Genomic DNA, 15,228 nt, shown 5'->3' on the forward strand with positions numbered 1-15,228 from the left:
CTCTTGCAAAGAGACGGAGCTGAGAGCTCATGGGCTCTGAGACACCTTTCTCTAATGAGTGTTACCTTATCATCCAAGATGTAGGTCATCTTGGGACTCTGAGTGCATGAGCACTTGGTGCTCAGAAATAGACCCTACCAGAACTGCAAGAATGTTCCATAATAAGTAACGACCAGTACTGTGTAGCATCCAAGCCGCATCTACAGTGAGTTCCTGAGAAAGGCTGCATGCTGCCAGCTTTCTGGTGTCATCACTGAGCCAGATTGAGACACTGTGGAGCAGGACATCTTATCTACATGACCTTCTATAGTCAGGTATGGTTGATCCAGGAAGCACTTGTGGAACATCGGCTTGGAGTCCAGAAGGGAGAGGTGAGACTTACCACACAGAGGAAGACAAGGACTCTTCCATGTGCATTCCACAACTCGGGTGAGGACAGTGGTTTCTTCCTGTGGTCCAGGATTAGATAGAAAACATTGCTAAATTCCAAGTGAAACTCAGGGCCATTGGAATGTGGTTCCTTAGCTTAATGTTGGTTGTCAGGGAATACCAGGATTGTATTGGGAATAATTCTTATTTATTGGGATTTATTAGCCGCCTTTTTAAAGAGATTCACACATCACTACCTCATTGTTTTGATTAGTACTGTGATAAGTTTGCTGCTAAATTTTGCAACTGCTTCGCAATACCTATATTTTAATATCACCAATAAATTGTAATTTTTTTTTCTAAAACTTGGCATTTTCTTTCCTTATATTGCTGGCAGATCTTTGTAAGAGCCTTATTTTTGCTTTGAGACCACATAAGGGCAAAATCATACTCCAAAAAGAGGAGACAAGCCACAAACCAAAGTCTAACCAGAGTAATTATTACCTAATTAGCTTATCAGCTAATTACCCTATTTGCCTTACAGGATGAAGGCACAGGGTCTGCAAACATGGAGTGACATTTAGAAAGGGTATCCAGCTCAGAATATGAACATCCGTCCATTGAGTATTTTAGAACAGGATCTGATGACATAAGCCTGTTCTGAAATACATGAGAAATTGACATCCATGTGCTGGTGACATCTGTCATGAACATCCATTTTACAAACTGAAACATCCAAATTATGAACTGGGTTAAAAAAGGACATGAACATCTTTGTGGGAGCATAGGAAGATCACGTTATAGTCAAATCTTACTTCAGTTCTTTTTCTTTTTCTTTATTTTACATTGTAAGTTCCATAGTTCAGAACTTATAGGGCTCACTGACAAATGCAGTTATAAATCATTTAGGGACCCTTTTACAGAGCGGTGGTAAGCCCAACATGGGCTTACTGCCCGCTCTTCCGAGACTACCGCTGGCCCAATGTGTCCACTAGCGGTAGTCCCGCCCTGAGCGCATGCCATTTCCAGAGGAAAAAGAACCCCCCCCCCCCCCCCCGAAATGGCTTGCGTGGTGATAAACCCGGTTACCACCAGGTTAACGCGGGAACCTTTATTGCCACCTCAAGAGTTCTCACCGCATGGCCATTTTTTTCGGCTTTTACCAGCTTATGTGAAAAGCGGCCCTGGCGTGCTGGGGAAAAGGCCCCTGTCACTAGCACAGGGCCCTTTTTTCTGCAGCTTGGTAAAAGTACCCCTTGCTTTGTGGCTCCTGATTACTGCTGTTCTCTCTCCTTTGCAGGAGAATAGACCACTAGTAACAAACTTTATACAAACAAGCAGGAGTGGTTGCATTACATATGAGCAGTGCATTTTCTCTAGCAAAAAAGGTGCCGGTATTCAAATGCCTGGCCACCCTTCAGGGGTGGGTAATCACCGAGGACCCCACCCCACAATAGCCAGGACTCCTGCAATCAGTCACAGAATCTATGACAGGGTAGAATTGGTGTGTAGAGCCTAAGCTGTTTCATTAAAACTTGGGGACCATGGGTCAATTCAGCAGACAATGGAAAAGGTGCTGGTACTCAGTACCCCCAAGTACCCCCTCAAAAAAAGCCCTGCATATGAGACTACATTGCACACAATGCCTTGAGAATAACAGTGAAGGTATTTTTTTAAACCCTTAAGTGGTATTCTATAAGCCACACCTAAAGTTCAGTGTGGTTTATAGAATACCTGCCTTAGCAGAGAGTCACATATAAATTTAGGCGTAGCCATTTGCACCAGTGAGAACATGGTGTAAATGACTACACCTAAATTTATATGCAGAGTTATGTACGCACATAACCCAAAGCCATGCCCCTGTTCCACCTCGAAATACCCAATACCCTCCCATTTCTGCACCCCCTTTTTTGGAACACATGTAAATTTAAGGCGGATCCTGTGCCTAATGTTACACATATTGGTCCCAAGTAAATCTAATTAGTGCCAATAATTGCTTGTTAAAAAAGCCAATTATTGGCACTAATTAGCTTGTTATTCAAATTGCACATGCAAAGGGAACATTCCTAAATTTGTTCATGTGATTTTTGGCAACCTTTACAGAATCGGGAGTAGAGTATGTGTTTAAGTATTCTGAATATTCAGGGACCACCTGCTGAGCAGGGTTTAAGTGGGAAGGAGCCTCCCCCGTCCACTTCAACTCTTTTAAATATTTATTCCTATGTTACCAAACATTTGTACAAATAGGTGGCAATCTTTCATTTTTCCTCCTACATTCTTTTAATTTCCTCTTTGCCGTTCCTGATCTGCTACGGTATTTTGTATGTGTCAAACTATTAACATGCGTGTTGAAATGGAAATTAGACCAGGAACCAGATGCTTTAAATCATCTTTATACATTGTATTATACAACAGCAGTAATACACCTTTGAATTCACATAAAAAATGTATCTCCCCCAAATAAATTAGTCTTTACATTAAAAAATGAATAAATTATGAATAAGCCATCAGTCCTACTAGCAGTTCATTTTATCATCTCTATTCTGCAAAATTTAGAAGATAATCAGTCCACATTCTTTCTTGTGTTACAAAAAACTATCGCTCCAGTTTACTAAGCAGCGCTAGTGGCTGTCCATGCGCTAATGTCTGTCATAAACAAATCCCTACGTTTGGACCATACCAAGGGATAAGTGGCTGTGTCCTGTGATGTTATATCTGATTACCTTTATTTGTTTTGTACAGTGCAATAGGGATATACATGACCAAATAATTTGGATTCATGCACATTTAAACACAGTTTTCACCACTTAAAAGAGTGGGGGATGCGTTTAAATATCTAGGGATCCAGCTCACCAAGGACCCCAAGCTACTATATAGTGCTAATGTAGAATACTTGCTAGAAGACACCAAGAGAACACTGGGAAGATGGGCAGGGCTACCGATATCGTTGATGGGCCGCATCTCCTTGTTTAATATGGTGCTTTTCCCTAAATGGCTTTACTTTTTACAGACAATCCCATTATATCTCAAGCACCAGGAAGTGAGATCTTTACAAAAACTGCTTTCAAAATTTTTGTGGGCTGGGAAACGACCCCAGATACGATTTTCACAACTGGTGAGGCCTTGGAGGAACGGGGGGATGGGAATGCCAGACATTAAACGCTATAATGTAGCATGTTTATTGCGCCACCTGGGGGACTGGTATCTGCAGAGGGAGGATTATACCCCATTGGAGATAGAGAAAGCAAGGTGTAGCCCCTTAAACCTGATGTATGTCTTGCATGGGGCATTGAAGGACCTACCTACAAGGTTGAGGACTAGTGTATTGGTGTGGCCCTTAAAGGCCATATGGAAGGACTTGGCTAGGCTGTGGTCCTTTGATCCTAGATGTAGTAGATTACTACCCCTCCTAGGGAATGAGGCGTTCCGCCCAGGGGATGAAAATCCTATAGTGAGATCCTGGGGAGAAGGGGATAAAGTACTTATACATTATTGGTTGGAGCCCGGTGGTAATATTAAAACAATGGCCGAATTAAACCTGGACGAAGCGGATTGGGGGGTATGTTTTGCATACGAGCAGCTTAGACATTATATAGCTTCACTCCCCCGAGATGCACTTGGTGTTGATCTGACCACTAAGATAGGGGAATTATTTGAGATGATATCAGAGGATCCTATTTCGATATCCATATTACATAAAAGGCTGTTACTGGCAAAACCACAGGGAGACCTCACACGAGTGGCAGCAAAATGGTCAGCAGACACACAAAGAGGGATCACCCCGGGTGATTTGTTAAAGGGATGGAGGGGAGTTCTGAAATGGACGCAAAACGCAAACCTTCGAGAATGTCAGGTCAGAGTGATATACAGGGCATATACCTCTCAGTCTCGACTGAATCAGATGGGATACATATAATCTGCCCAATGTAGATGCTGTGGGGCGCCGGACAATAACTTCTACCATGCTTTTTGGAAGTGCTCAGCTATAACAGCCTTCTGGACCAGGATAGTTAAATATTTAGAAAGAATAGGAGGGAAAAAGGTTAATCAGCAGCCTACGAGTATTCTCTTGGGTTGCCATGCTCCAGTGGAGGGGGGTACGAGATACCAGAATATAATGGCCCATAAGGCTTTTTTGGTGGGTATGAAGTGCATACTTGTTAACTGGACACAAGAACTGAACCCCTCCTTTTGGCAATGGAGGAATCGCTTACATGACTTACTTACGATGGAGCTCCAGGACTCTCTGTTTAACCCTCGGACACAAAGCAATTTTTTCCTTACCTGGGAAGGATATATTAACACCTTGTCCCATAGGGCGAGGAGTCATATTATTAATAAACTTGGAGCATTGTCCAAGCTTCCCTCGGCAACTAATGGAAATTAAATGGGAATAAAGTCCTTTTTCTACCACCTTTTAGGAATTGGAAAGACAGTAGAGCAGACCAAGGCGCGGGGGGGGGGAGAGGGGGGAGGGAGGGTTTAGGAGGGGGGGTAGTAGGGGGGGGAAATTTATTTGGAGTTATATTAGCCCTTCCCCAGCATGATATGGACATCTTCCGGAGAGGGGTAGGGGGGCCATCAGACCACGGGCCCCCTGGCTCTCTTGCGGAGGGGAGTAAATTCACACATTATGGTTTGATCTTAATTCAAGGCTTTGTGAATGCACAGCTGACACCTGAAGGTGGTTATATTTTTTGGGGGGGGTCAAGCATTTGAACATATGGTGTCAATTGGTTGAGGGGAAAGATGGGGGGGAAGGGTTGTTGGGAAATTGTTGTTAATAGATCTTGTTGATCATATGTTAGTTAATAGTACAAAGGGGGGGGGGATAAAATTAAAAGATTAATGGAGACGAGTAATATCGTACAATTTCAGTACTTGGTGTGTGTTGATTGATTGTAGAGACATTTACATTATGTAAACACCATTTTTGTGCTTCATTAATAAAAACTGTTGAAACCTAAACACAGTTTTCAGGCATTTTTTCATGCTTGGTTGACCTATTTGTTTTTTTAGGTGTGCATGGTTTAAAATGCACACAATCAATTGTACACCTGTAAGTGCTCTTTAATTTTTAGTTACTCAAACAAATGGAATGTGCACTCACTAATGCATGCCCCTTCTTTGCAGAATGCCCTTGCTAACTTTCCCATATATTACTTGCTTTCTCAAATACCCTGTGCTTTTTGGTCTAAAGGTGCTCTTCAACAGTGAGGCATACATTATTGTGGAGACAGTCAAATAACTTTACTGGCAAGAGCAAAGCATGACCAGAGGATGATCATAATCGCTGGTGGCACAAACATATAGTAACAATTGTAGTAATACAAAATTATCATTAAAGAAAATAAGAGTGCCTTGAGCCTGACTGAAGAACAGCAGCAGATTCCTGAGTGGGACATGAGCTTCAGATCTGGGATGGTCCACAGAAAAAGGTTGTCTAGTAAAACAGACTTAAAATACAATGTTATTCAGAAAAATATTTAGAAGACTCAGAGCTTGTATTGAGAAATTGTGATGATTGGCAGTTCTCAAGGCACAAAGATGAAATGATTATTGGAGAATCAGGATTCAAGTTCATTTTCGAGTGAGAGGGCTGAAATAGCTTGGAAAACATAAATATAAAGTTTATAAAATGTTCTTCATGTACAGTAGTGCTGACTAGTTCAAATGCCTCCCCCAAACAAAGCTAAAAATGTGGCAGAAAGCTTCAATTTTTGTCTTGCTTAATGCAGAAATCTCATCCAGAGAATTGAGAGTCCAGGGCTGAGGATCTCAATGCCTGTTACCCTTCTTCAGTCCTATTACCGTGCGGAAGGCATTCAGGATCGGGTCCTTGTTTTTCTGGAGATTGTAGTCAGTGAGTTTCATCAACCTGTCAAAGTCAGGTTCACTGTATGTAAAGTTCATCAAATAATATGGCGACCAAAAGCCATTGACGTTCACATCACCTTCTGCCATCTCGCTGGAGCTGCGCTTTACCCCTAGGGGAAGAATATAAAGTGAAACGTGATGATCTCAGTCTTGCAAAGAATCTAATGTGCATTGGTTCAGGGTGTGGTTGGTATGAGCATCCTACAGTCCACCTCTGGACAAACATCAGCCTGGTTAATAGTGCTCTGGTTATTCTTGAATCTCACAGGTTTAAGCAATTGGTCCTTTGCACCTGGGAACTGCTCTCTTATACATGATTACTGCAGTTCCTTTAAAGCTTTTGCCCAAAAATAATTTAAAGTGCAGTGAGCATACCTATGGGGTCATTATACTAAAGTGCAGTAAAATCTGGGCTTAACATGGATTTAATGCAAGATATTTCTGTGCAAGGAGCCCAGAATTGAACACGGTATTTTTTAGGGCTTTTCATTTGTTTTGCACATGGTACCTGAGAAGAATTAACACTGTCTCCTATTTAGGAGTTGGTAACCACTTTCTGCATTATATAGTTAGCAAGCACTAATCATAATCTCCCGGATTCTATATAGCGTGCCTAGAGATCCGTGCCGAAACCGGTGCGGATTCTAGAACAATGTGTAGAACTTAATTTGCTTAATAAGCTAATTAGCACTGATAACAGCACTTAAGTAATAATTAGCACTAATTGGCACTGATTAGAATTTAGGCACAAAACTCCCTAAGAGATCAGACATTTACAAGAGACTGTTAAGAAAATAGATCGGCCCATCTGTACTAACTAAGCTTTCAAGAACAAGAAATTCTTCTGACAAAGTTGTGTCACTCTAGATTTATCAGGGGAAAAATTGATGCTTTTTTTGTCCACCATCAGGCTTATTTTCAAAAGAGGATGCCCATCTTTCAACACAAATCAAAAGATGGGCGTCCTCCCAGGGTCGCCCAAATCGGCATAATCAAAAGCTGATTTGGGGCATCCTCAACTGCTTTCCGTCGCGGGGACGACCAAAGTTCCCGAAGGCGGGACTTGGGCGTACCTAACATATGGGCATCCTCAACCCATGGTCGAAAAAAGAAGGGCGTTCCTGATGAGCACTTGGATTACTTTACTTGGTCCTTTTTTTGTTACGACCAAGCCACAAAAAGGTGACTGAACTGACCAGATGACCACTGGAGGGAATCGGGGATGACTTCCCCTTACTCCCCCAGTGGTCACTAACCCCCTCCCACCCTCAAAAAATGCTTTAAAACTATTTTTTGCCAGCCTCAAATGTCATACTCAGGTCCATCGCAGCAGTATGCAGGTCCCTGGAGCAGTTTTAGTGGGTGCAGTGCACTTCAGACAGGTGGACCCAGGCCCATACTCCCCCCCCCCCCCCACCTGTTACACTTGTGGTGGTAAATGAGAGCCCTCCAAAACCCACCAGAAACCCACTGTACCCAGATCTAGGTGCCCCCCTTCACCCATAATGGCTATGGTAGTGGTGTACAGTTGTGGGTAGTGAGTTTTGGGGGGCTCAGCACACATGGTAAGGGAGCTATGTTCCTGGGAGCAATTTCTGAAGTCCACTGCAGTGCCCCCTAGGGTGTCCGGCTGGTGTCCTGGCATGTAAGGGGGACTAGTGCACTATGAATGCTGGCTCCTCCCACAACCAAAGGGCTTGGATTTGGTCGTTTCTGAGATGGGCGTCCTCAGTTTCCATTATTGCCGAAAATCAGAAACGACCAAGTCTAAGGACGACCATCTCTAAGGTCGACCTAAATTTCCAGATTTGGGCGTCCCCAACCGTATTATCGAAACGAAAGATGGACGTCCATCTTGTTTCGATAATATGGGTTTCCTTGCCCCTTCACGGGGACGTCCTATGAGGACGCCCTCAGGAAAACGTGGGCGTCCCTTTCAATTATGCCCCTCCATAAGTTAACTGACAACACCTATAATACTCTTTAAGGACCCTATCTTTAATTGAGGTGAACACCCTTTATAGAATAGCACTTAAGGCAAATTCCCATGCCCGGCTATGGGTGTGAAGACTTATGCCTGCTGAAACCTGCTGTAAATCCTCGTGCCCAACTGATGGCAGTTGGGCACGCAAATCCAAGTTTTCTGTAATGTGGCGCCTAATTTCTGGGAATGCCCTCTCATGGCCACACCCTCTTTTCACTTGCACACTCTGAAATTTACACGCCCATGTTATAGAATTATGCATAGGGCAGATGCAAGCATAACTCATAATTGCTAATTAACTGCAATAATTGATTTATTGGCACCTAATTCACTGGCATAGCTAGGTGGGGCGCCAGGGGAGTGACTGCACCCCCAAATAGACTTTGGATGGCGCCGGAATCTATTTTTTAGGTGGTCGGTCATACCTACACAGTGCGTGTGCATGCCTCTCCGCTCTCCCTGGCATCACAAGCTGGCTACGCTTCTGACCTAATTACTTAGTTTCTGCGCACATCTGGGAACTGTGCCCAAATTCAGACACCTGACTTTGGGTGACCTTTCTGGGGGATCTAGCTTGTTGATCCTTTTATAAAAGACTTGCCTACTTTTGTGCAGCCTGACTGGTTCACTTTTCAGTACTTGGCCTACTTTTACTTTTTCTGTAGGCTGGAATTAGTTGCCTTGACCCTTTAGCCTACACCTTCAGTCCTTCACTTTCTGTGAAAGTAACAGCATTTCCATTGGCAGAAGATGCTCCCCATATTTCAGCCCCTGAAATGTAATAGCAATTAAAGAAACTGGAGATTCTGCAGCACCCTTCAGTCCTTGGTGACTGAGGATAGTAAATCTCCATATCCAAGTGAGCCAGAAAGTATTGGAAGGCGGTGAACAGTCATACAGTGGTGGAAATAAGTATTTGATCCCTTGCTGATTTTGTAAGTTTGCCCACTGACAAAGACATGAGCAGCCCATAATTGAAGGGTAGGTTATTGGTAACAGTGAGAGATAGCACATCACAAATTAAATCCGGAAAATCACATTGTGGAAAGTATATGAATTTATTTGCATTCTGCAGAGGGAAATAAGTATTTAATCCCTCTGGCAAACAAGACCTAATACTTGGTGGCAAAACCCTTGTTGGCAAGCACAGCGGTCAGATGTCTTCTGTAGTTGATGATGAGGTTTGCACACATGTCAGGAGGAATTTTGGTCCACTCCTCTTTGCAGATCATCTCTAAATCATTAAGAGTTCTGGGCTGTCACTTGGCAACTCGCAGCTTCAGCTCCCTCCATAAGTTTTCAATGGGATTAAGGTCTGGTGACTGGCTAGGCCACTCCATGACCCTAATGTGCTTCTTCCTGAGCCACTCCTTTGTTGCCTTGGCTGTATGTTTTGGGTCATTGTCGTGCTGGAAGACCCAGCCACGACCCATTTTTAAGGCCCTGGCGGAGGGAAGGAGGTTGTCACTCAGAATTGTACGGTACATGGCCCCATCCATTCTCCCATTGATGCGGTGAAGTAGTCCTGTGCCCTTAGCAGAGAAACACCCCCAAAACATAACATTTCCACCTCCATGCTTGACAGTGGGGACGGTGTTCTTTGGGTCATAGGCAGCATTTCTCTTCCTCCAAACACGGCGAGTTGAGTTCATGCCAAAGAGCTCAATTTTTGTCTCATCTGACCACAGCACCTTCTCCCAATCACTCTCGGCATCATCCAGGTGTTCACTGGCAAACTTCAGACGGGCCGTCACATGTGCCTTCCGGAGCAGGGGGACCTTGCGGGCACTGCAGGATTGCAATCCGTTATGTCGTAATGTGTTACCAATGGTTTTCGTGGTGACAGTGGTCCCAGCTGCCTTGAGATCATTGACAAGTTCCCCCCTTGTAGTTGTAGGCTGATTTCTAACCTTCCTCATGATCAAGGATACCCCACGAGGTGAGATTTTGCGTGGAGCCCCAGATCTTTGTCGATTGACAGTCATTTTGTACTTCTTCCATTTTCTTACTATGGCACCAACAGTTGTCTCCTTCTCGCCCAGCGTCTTACTGATGGTTTTGTAGCCCATTCCAGCCTTGTGCAGGTGTATGATCTTGTCCCTGACATCCTTAGACAGCTCCTTGCTCTTGGCCATTTTGTAGAGGTTAGAGTCTGACTGATTCACTGAGTCTGTGGACAGGTGTCTTTCAGACAGGTGACCATTGCCGACAGCTGTCTGTCATGCAGGTAACGAGTTGATTTGGAGCATCTACCTGGTCTGTAGGGGCCAGATCTCTTACTGGTTGGTGGGGGATCAAATACTTATTTCCCTCTGCAGAATGCAAATAAATTCATATACTTTCCACAATGTGATTTTCCGGATTTAATTTGTGATGTGCTATCTCTCACTGTTACCAATAACCTACCCTTCAATTATGGGCTGCTCATGTCTTTGTCAGTGGGCAAACTTACAAAATCAGCAAGGGATCAAATACTTATTTCCACCACTGTAGGTGTGCTTGCTATTGGTGTTTACACGCTATGAGTTTCTCAATAAAAGGTTTTAAAAACAATATTTGAACTTTTTGCAAATGTTTTTGATCTTTTTAACTCTAAGTAGTAAAAGATATAGTTAAAAAGCTTTAAATTACTGTTCCAAAATAATTCTTTCCTTCCAGTGGCTTTCTAGTTACTATAAAGAAAAGCATTGTGACAAAAGGAGACGTGGGAAATTAGGTAAGAGAAGAAAGAGCAACAGTTTAATGTGAAGAGTCATAAAAGGGGAAGCCTGCACCTGGGAAACCGAAGTGCTTTCCTTGCTGAAAGGACAGGTGTTCCAGCCCAGCAAAAAATGGAAAGGGGACAGGATTTCATATACTGCCTTTCTGTGGTTACAACCAAAGTGGTTTATGTATTATATACAGGTACTTATTTTGTACAATGGTAAAGCAGAGATTGGGTGGCAACACTGATAATTGGGAAGCAAAACCAGTGCTGGGCAGACTTCTACGGTCTGTGCCCTGATTATAACAGTATAGATATGGATGGGCAGGAGTGTAAATTTTAAAGTGCTTTGACGTTAGCTTCAGAACTTTTAGTACAAGGACAGTGCTAGGCAGACTTCTACAGTCTGTGCTCTGAGAATGGCAAGGACAAATCGAACTCAGGTATACATATAAAGTACCACATACCATGTAAAATGTGTTTATCTTGTTGGACAGACTGGAGGGACCGTACAGTCTTTATCTGCCATCGTTTACTATGTTACTATGTAAATTCTGTTCCCCTGGTTCTCAGGCTACTGTACTAACCATTAAGCTATTCTTCCACTCCTAAAGAGTGTTATATTGGCTGAAACAGAAAGGACAAAATGTACTCACCAGGTGCCTTGTGTGTCTTAAAAGTGTCATTCACCAGTGGGAAGTGAAGCACAATGGGAGAATTTGAGCTCTTTTCATCTGTAAACACATAGCACTCCTTGGGATTCTTCCGCTCCTCTTCACTCAGTTCAATTTTTGGAAAGGGGATCCTTTGTTCTGTACAATACTGGTAGGTCTGCTCTACTGACTGTTTAACCAAGGAAGGAATGTTAGAACCCATTGTCACAAGCTTGGCAAGGTGCTTCAAAGGTGATTAGCTACAGTAGTTGTTAACAAATAAATTGCTCAGTGTGGTCCATTGTACTGTTTTCCATACATGGGTTTACAAACAATGAAAACATGCATCAAAGCTCAATTACATACGGAACTCCAAGAGAATGTTTTTAGGATGTACACCATAAACTAGTAATGCATGCATACACGCAAACGCTTGCATATGTGCTTATGCATGCGAATCAATGTGACTACTCATGGCACAGAGGAAATTCATAAGGCCTTTATCTACTTGCCTCCCGACGATGCTACATCCTTCAGGTGAGCCAATTTCATTTTTTTGTTTGGAACCACAAAAAAGGCCTCCTGGGGCCATATGTGGCCCGTAGGCCATGTGCTGGAGACCACTGCCCCAGGTGATTTCATAAAAGCCCACTTGAGCACATAAAAGATTGTTCTGCATGTTCAGTTCCTTATAGAGAATGCGCATCACATACTTGCATGGGCGTGTTCATTGTGTAGTCAAAGGAAAGGATGATGTCCACATTTCTCTCAGATCTCAATAGAGGTGGGTAGCTGGCATTGATGAAGTAGCCTGCATCCACCAAGCATAGGTTCTCTGCTAGTGGAGTCAGCTGGTTAGGGGAGGAATCTAGGTGACAGTCTGAAAGGAAAAATGGCATATTTCACCTGAAGTAAGAGACATTTTTATTATTGCTCTCATTTACCCTTGGATCTAGATTGTAAGCTCTTTGAGCAGGGACTGTCTTCTGTGTATGGTGTACAGAAATTTGGGCAAGCTGCCGAGATGTGTATGCAAATAACTTGTCTAATGGGCTCTTAACCACAATAATTGGGTGCTAACAACCAATTATTGATGTTAATTTGCACCCATTAAAATTTGCACGTGCATTTGGCTGCGCTCTTTTTTATAAGGCATGGCGTCTAACTCTACTTGAGTGTAACGCAAAAGGGGGTGTGCCCATGGGCATGTCAGTTGCATTCCAAAAGGTTGTGCACGTAGCCATAGAATACTGCCTTAGCGCATCTAACTTGGATGTCAGCATTTAAACCAGGTTTCAGGAGGCATAAGTCTGACATCTAAAGTTAGGCACAGCAATCAGCACACGCGCTATTCGAGGGGCAGGCTGACAGTGATCTGGGCCCCCAAGGCAGTGAGGATCATTGGACCCCCCCCCCCCCCCCCCGTCCTGCTGCTTTCCTCTCCCCCTGCCTTTAAGTTTCCTGTCAGTGCCACTGATTGTTCCTTTAGTCCAGCCACTGACGCAGGTACTTCCCTCTGCCATGGCCTGCCCTTGTGGAAGAAGGAAGTTACAACAGAAGGGGCAGGCCACAGCAGAAAGTTCCAGCGTCATATGGTCAGTGTAGCTGCTGGTGCCCCTGCCTGCATGGCAGAAAAGGGGGATTCAGAGAGAGGAGCATGGATAAAGAGGGGGCATCCCAGTCCCTGTTCTTGACCTGGGGACATGCATGCATCCCCATTGTTAAGAGACACACACATGCATACTCTTACTTTACAGGCACACAGATGCACACACACTATCACTTTTCAGACAGGGGGGACACACACACTCTCCTTTTTGCTGCTGTTTGCTGTTCATGTGCATATTCAGTAGTGCTTGGGGGGGGAGGGTAGTACCATTTCATCCCTTGCCTGGAGCCCGCTATCAAACAGAGACTCCAGTGTGAAACTGTTGAATTGGAACTCATCAAAAAGCTCGACACCACACCATCACAATTGGAGTGAATAGGGAGAGACTTCATAACCCCCTACAGGTGTGAATGGTCTTAACGTCTCTGATCATTGGTTTCTCACACCTATCACAGTAATCATTTATGCTACTGTTATCACTCCCTTTCCACACCCTGCTGTGCACTTTTCAATGCAATGTCTTTTCTGTACTCTTTATCCTCCCCACACACACACACATGATCCCCCAACCCACATCCACTCCATCTTCATGTATACTTACCCACCTCATGAATCACAGTTTATACATCTGATGGACTCATGGCTCAATAAACTGCTCAGTCTGTAAGGTTTCACTAGCCTCTTTAATTTTTGCCACTCCAGACTACTAAACTTTTCAATCAAACAGATATGCTAAGTAATTTGTTTATAAGGAGGCTTAATTAAGTTGCTGTAGCCTATAGAAGACCTGCTAAGTCTCCCACATCAGACAGGAGTGTTCCACTTTGGGAGGCTATCCCCTTCACAAAAACAGATGATAGGAGGTGCAGTATCAATAACTGAGCTGGCTAGTGGAGTTGTGAGAACCTCTTACATGGCAGCCCACAGCTCAGTTTCTTCTCTGTGACTGCAGCCAGGCACTTTGAATCTCCTGGCCAACTCTTCCAGCTGCTGATCTCGTGACATTAACAAGCAGGAAATGTGAGTTAGGAGATTTGAGACTGTTCGCTGTCATAGTGCTACAAACTGAGCTGTTGGCTGCCACTCTTACTTTGGTTGTTGCAGTATGTAGATAAGGAATGTGTAGTGGGGGGGGGGGGCAGGAAGTGGGGAGATGATGAAGGCAGAAGAATCAGGATGGGCCATAGAGAGGCAGGAGGTTATGTGTTGAAAAATCTCTCCTTGGCATTTCTGCTATATCCCCTCTGTGGAACAAGAAGCTCATAAATACTGAAGAAACACCATCAAAATATGCTAGGTTCACAGCTGATGGTTACCTTTCCATGTGGAAAACTGCTCATGCTGGCTGTAATTGGCATGCAGCTGAAAACCTCTCAAGAAGTTGTGTTGCTCTCCATGTATTGGCCGGTTGGTTAAAACATCCTTAACGGTTTTTGAGAACTTCCCTGCAGGGGTGTACAGGTGCGTGTTCAAGTGGGGCGATCTCTTTTCCGTCTCCTCATTATCTTTATCTGCAATGACAAAAGTAAAAAGAAGGGGTCAGAGGGTTAAGACCTTTACCAAAGCAGGGATTTCTTTTCTGTTCATAAAACTTCCTGATGCATACCACTTGGTACAGCAGAGCATTACAAATGAAGAGCGAATTGGTGGGATTCTGTAGAATCTAGTATGACATTGTTCTAATTCTTCCTCTGTGTCACCATGTTTTTTCTTACAGCTTTACTACTTTCAACTGATGTATTGTGCATCAGTCTTGTTCTTTTATTTTTATGTATTTCTGTTTTAACCCTCCCCAGAAAGCAAGGTAAGCTGGCTCCAAGGAGTAGTAGAGGAGTAGCCTAACGGTTAGTGCAGAGGGCTTGGCTTTGATCCTGGCAACCTGGGCTCAATTCCCACTGCAGCTCCTTGTGACCTTGGGCAAGTCACTTAACCCTCCATTGCCCCAGGTACAAAAAACAAAAAAAAACCTTAGATTGTGAGCCCTCTAGGGACAGAGAAAGTGCCTGCCTACAATGTGTACAGCACTGTGTAT

General features: G+C 43.8%; 1 protein-coding gene across 1 annotated transcript in view; it reads right to left on the bottom strand.

The window, feature by feature from the left end:
• Positions 1-5,344: 5,344 nt before the first annotated feature.
• The window catches only part of LOC115478075 (cytosolic phospholipase A2 delta-like), a 71,169-nt gene continuing 61,285 nt past the window's right edge, over positions 5,345-15,228 (bottom strand). The window contains exons 17-20 of the mRNA XM_030215310.1: positions 14,513-14,707; positions 12,301-12,467; positions 11,591-11,777; positions 5,345-6,356 (exon numbers count right to left, since the gene is read on the bottom strand). Coding sequence (XP_030071170.1) covers positions 6,148-6,356; positions 11,591-11,777; positions 12,301-12,467; positions 14,513-14,707 — 758 coding nt within the window. The 3' untranslated portion in view covers positions 5,345-6,147. The remainder of the gene's footprint in view (positions 6,357-11,590; positions 11,778-12,300; positions 12,468-14,512; positions 14,708-15,228) is intronic.

Source organism: Microcaecilia unicolor, chromosome 9 (assembly GCF_901765095.1).
Source record: "Microcaecilia unicolor chromosome 9, aMicUni1.1, whole genome shotgun sequence".
Classification (NCBI taxonomy): Eukaryota; Metazoa; Chordata; class Amphibia; order Gymnophiona; family Siphonopidae; genus Microcaecilia; species Microcaecilia unicolor.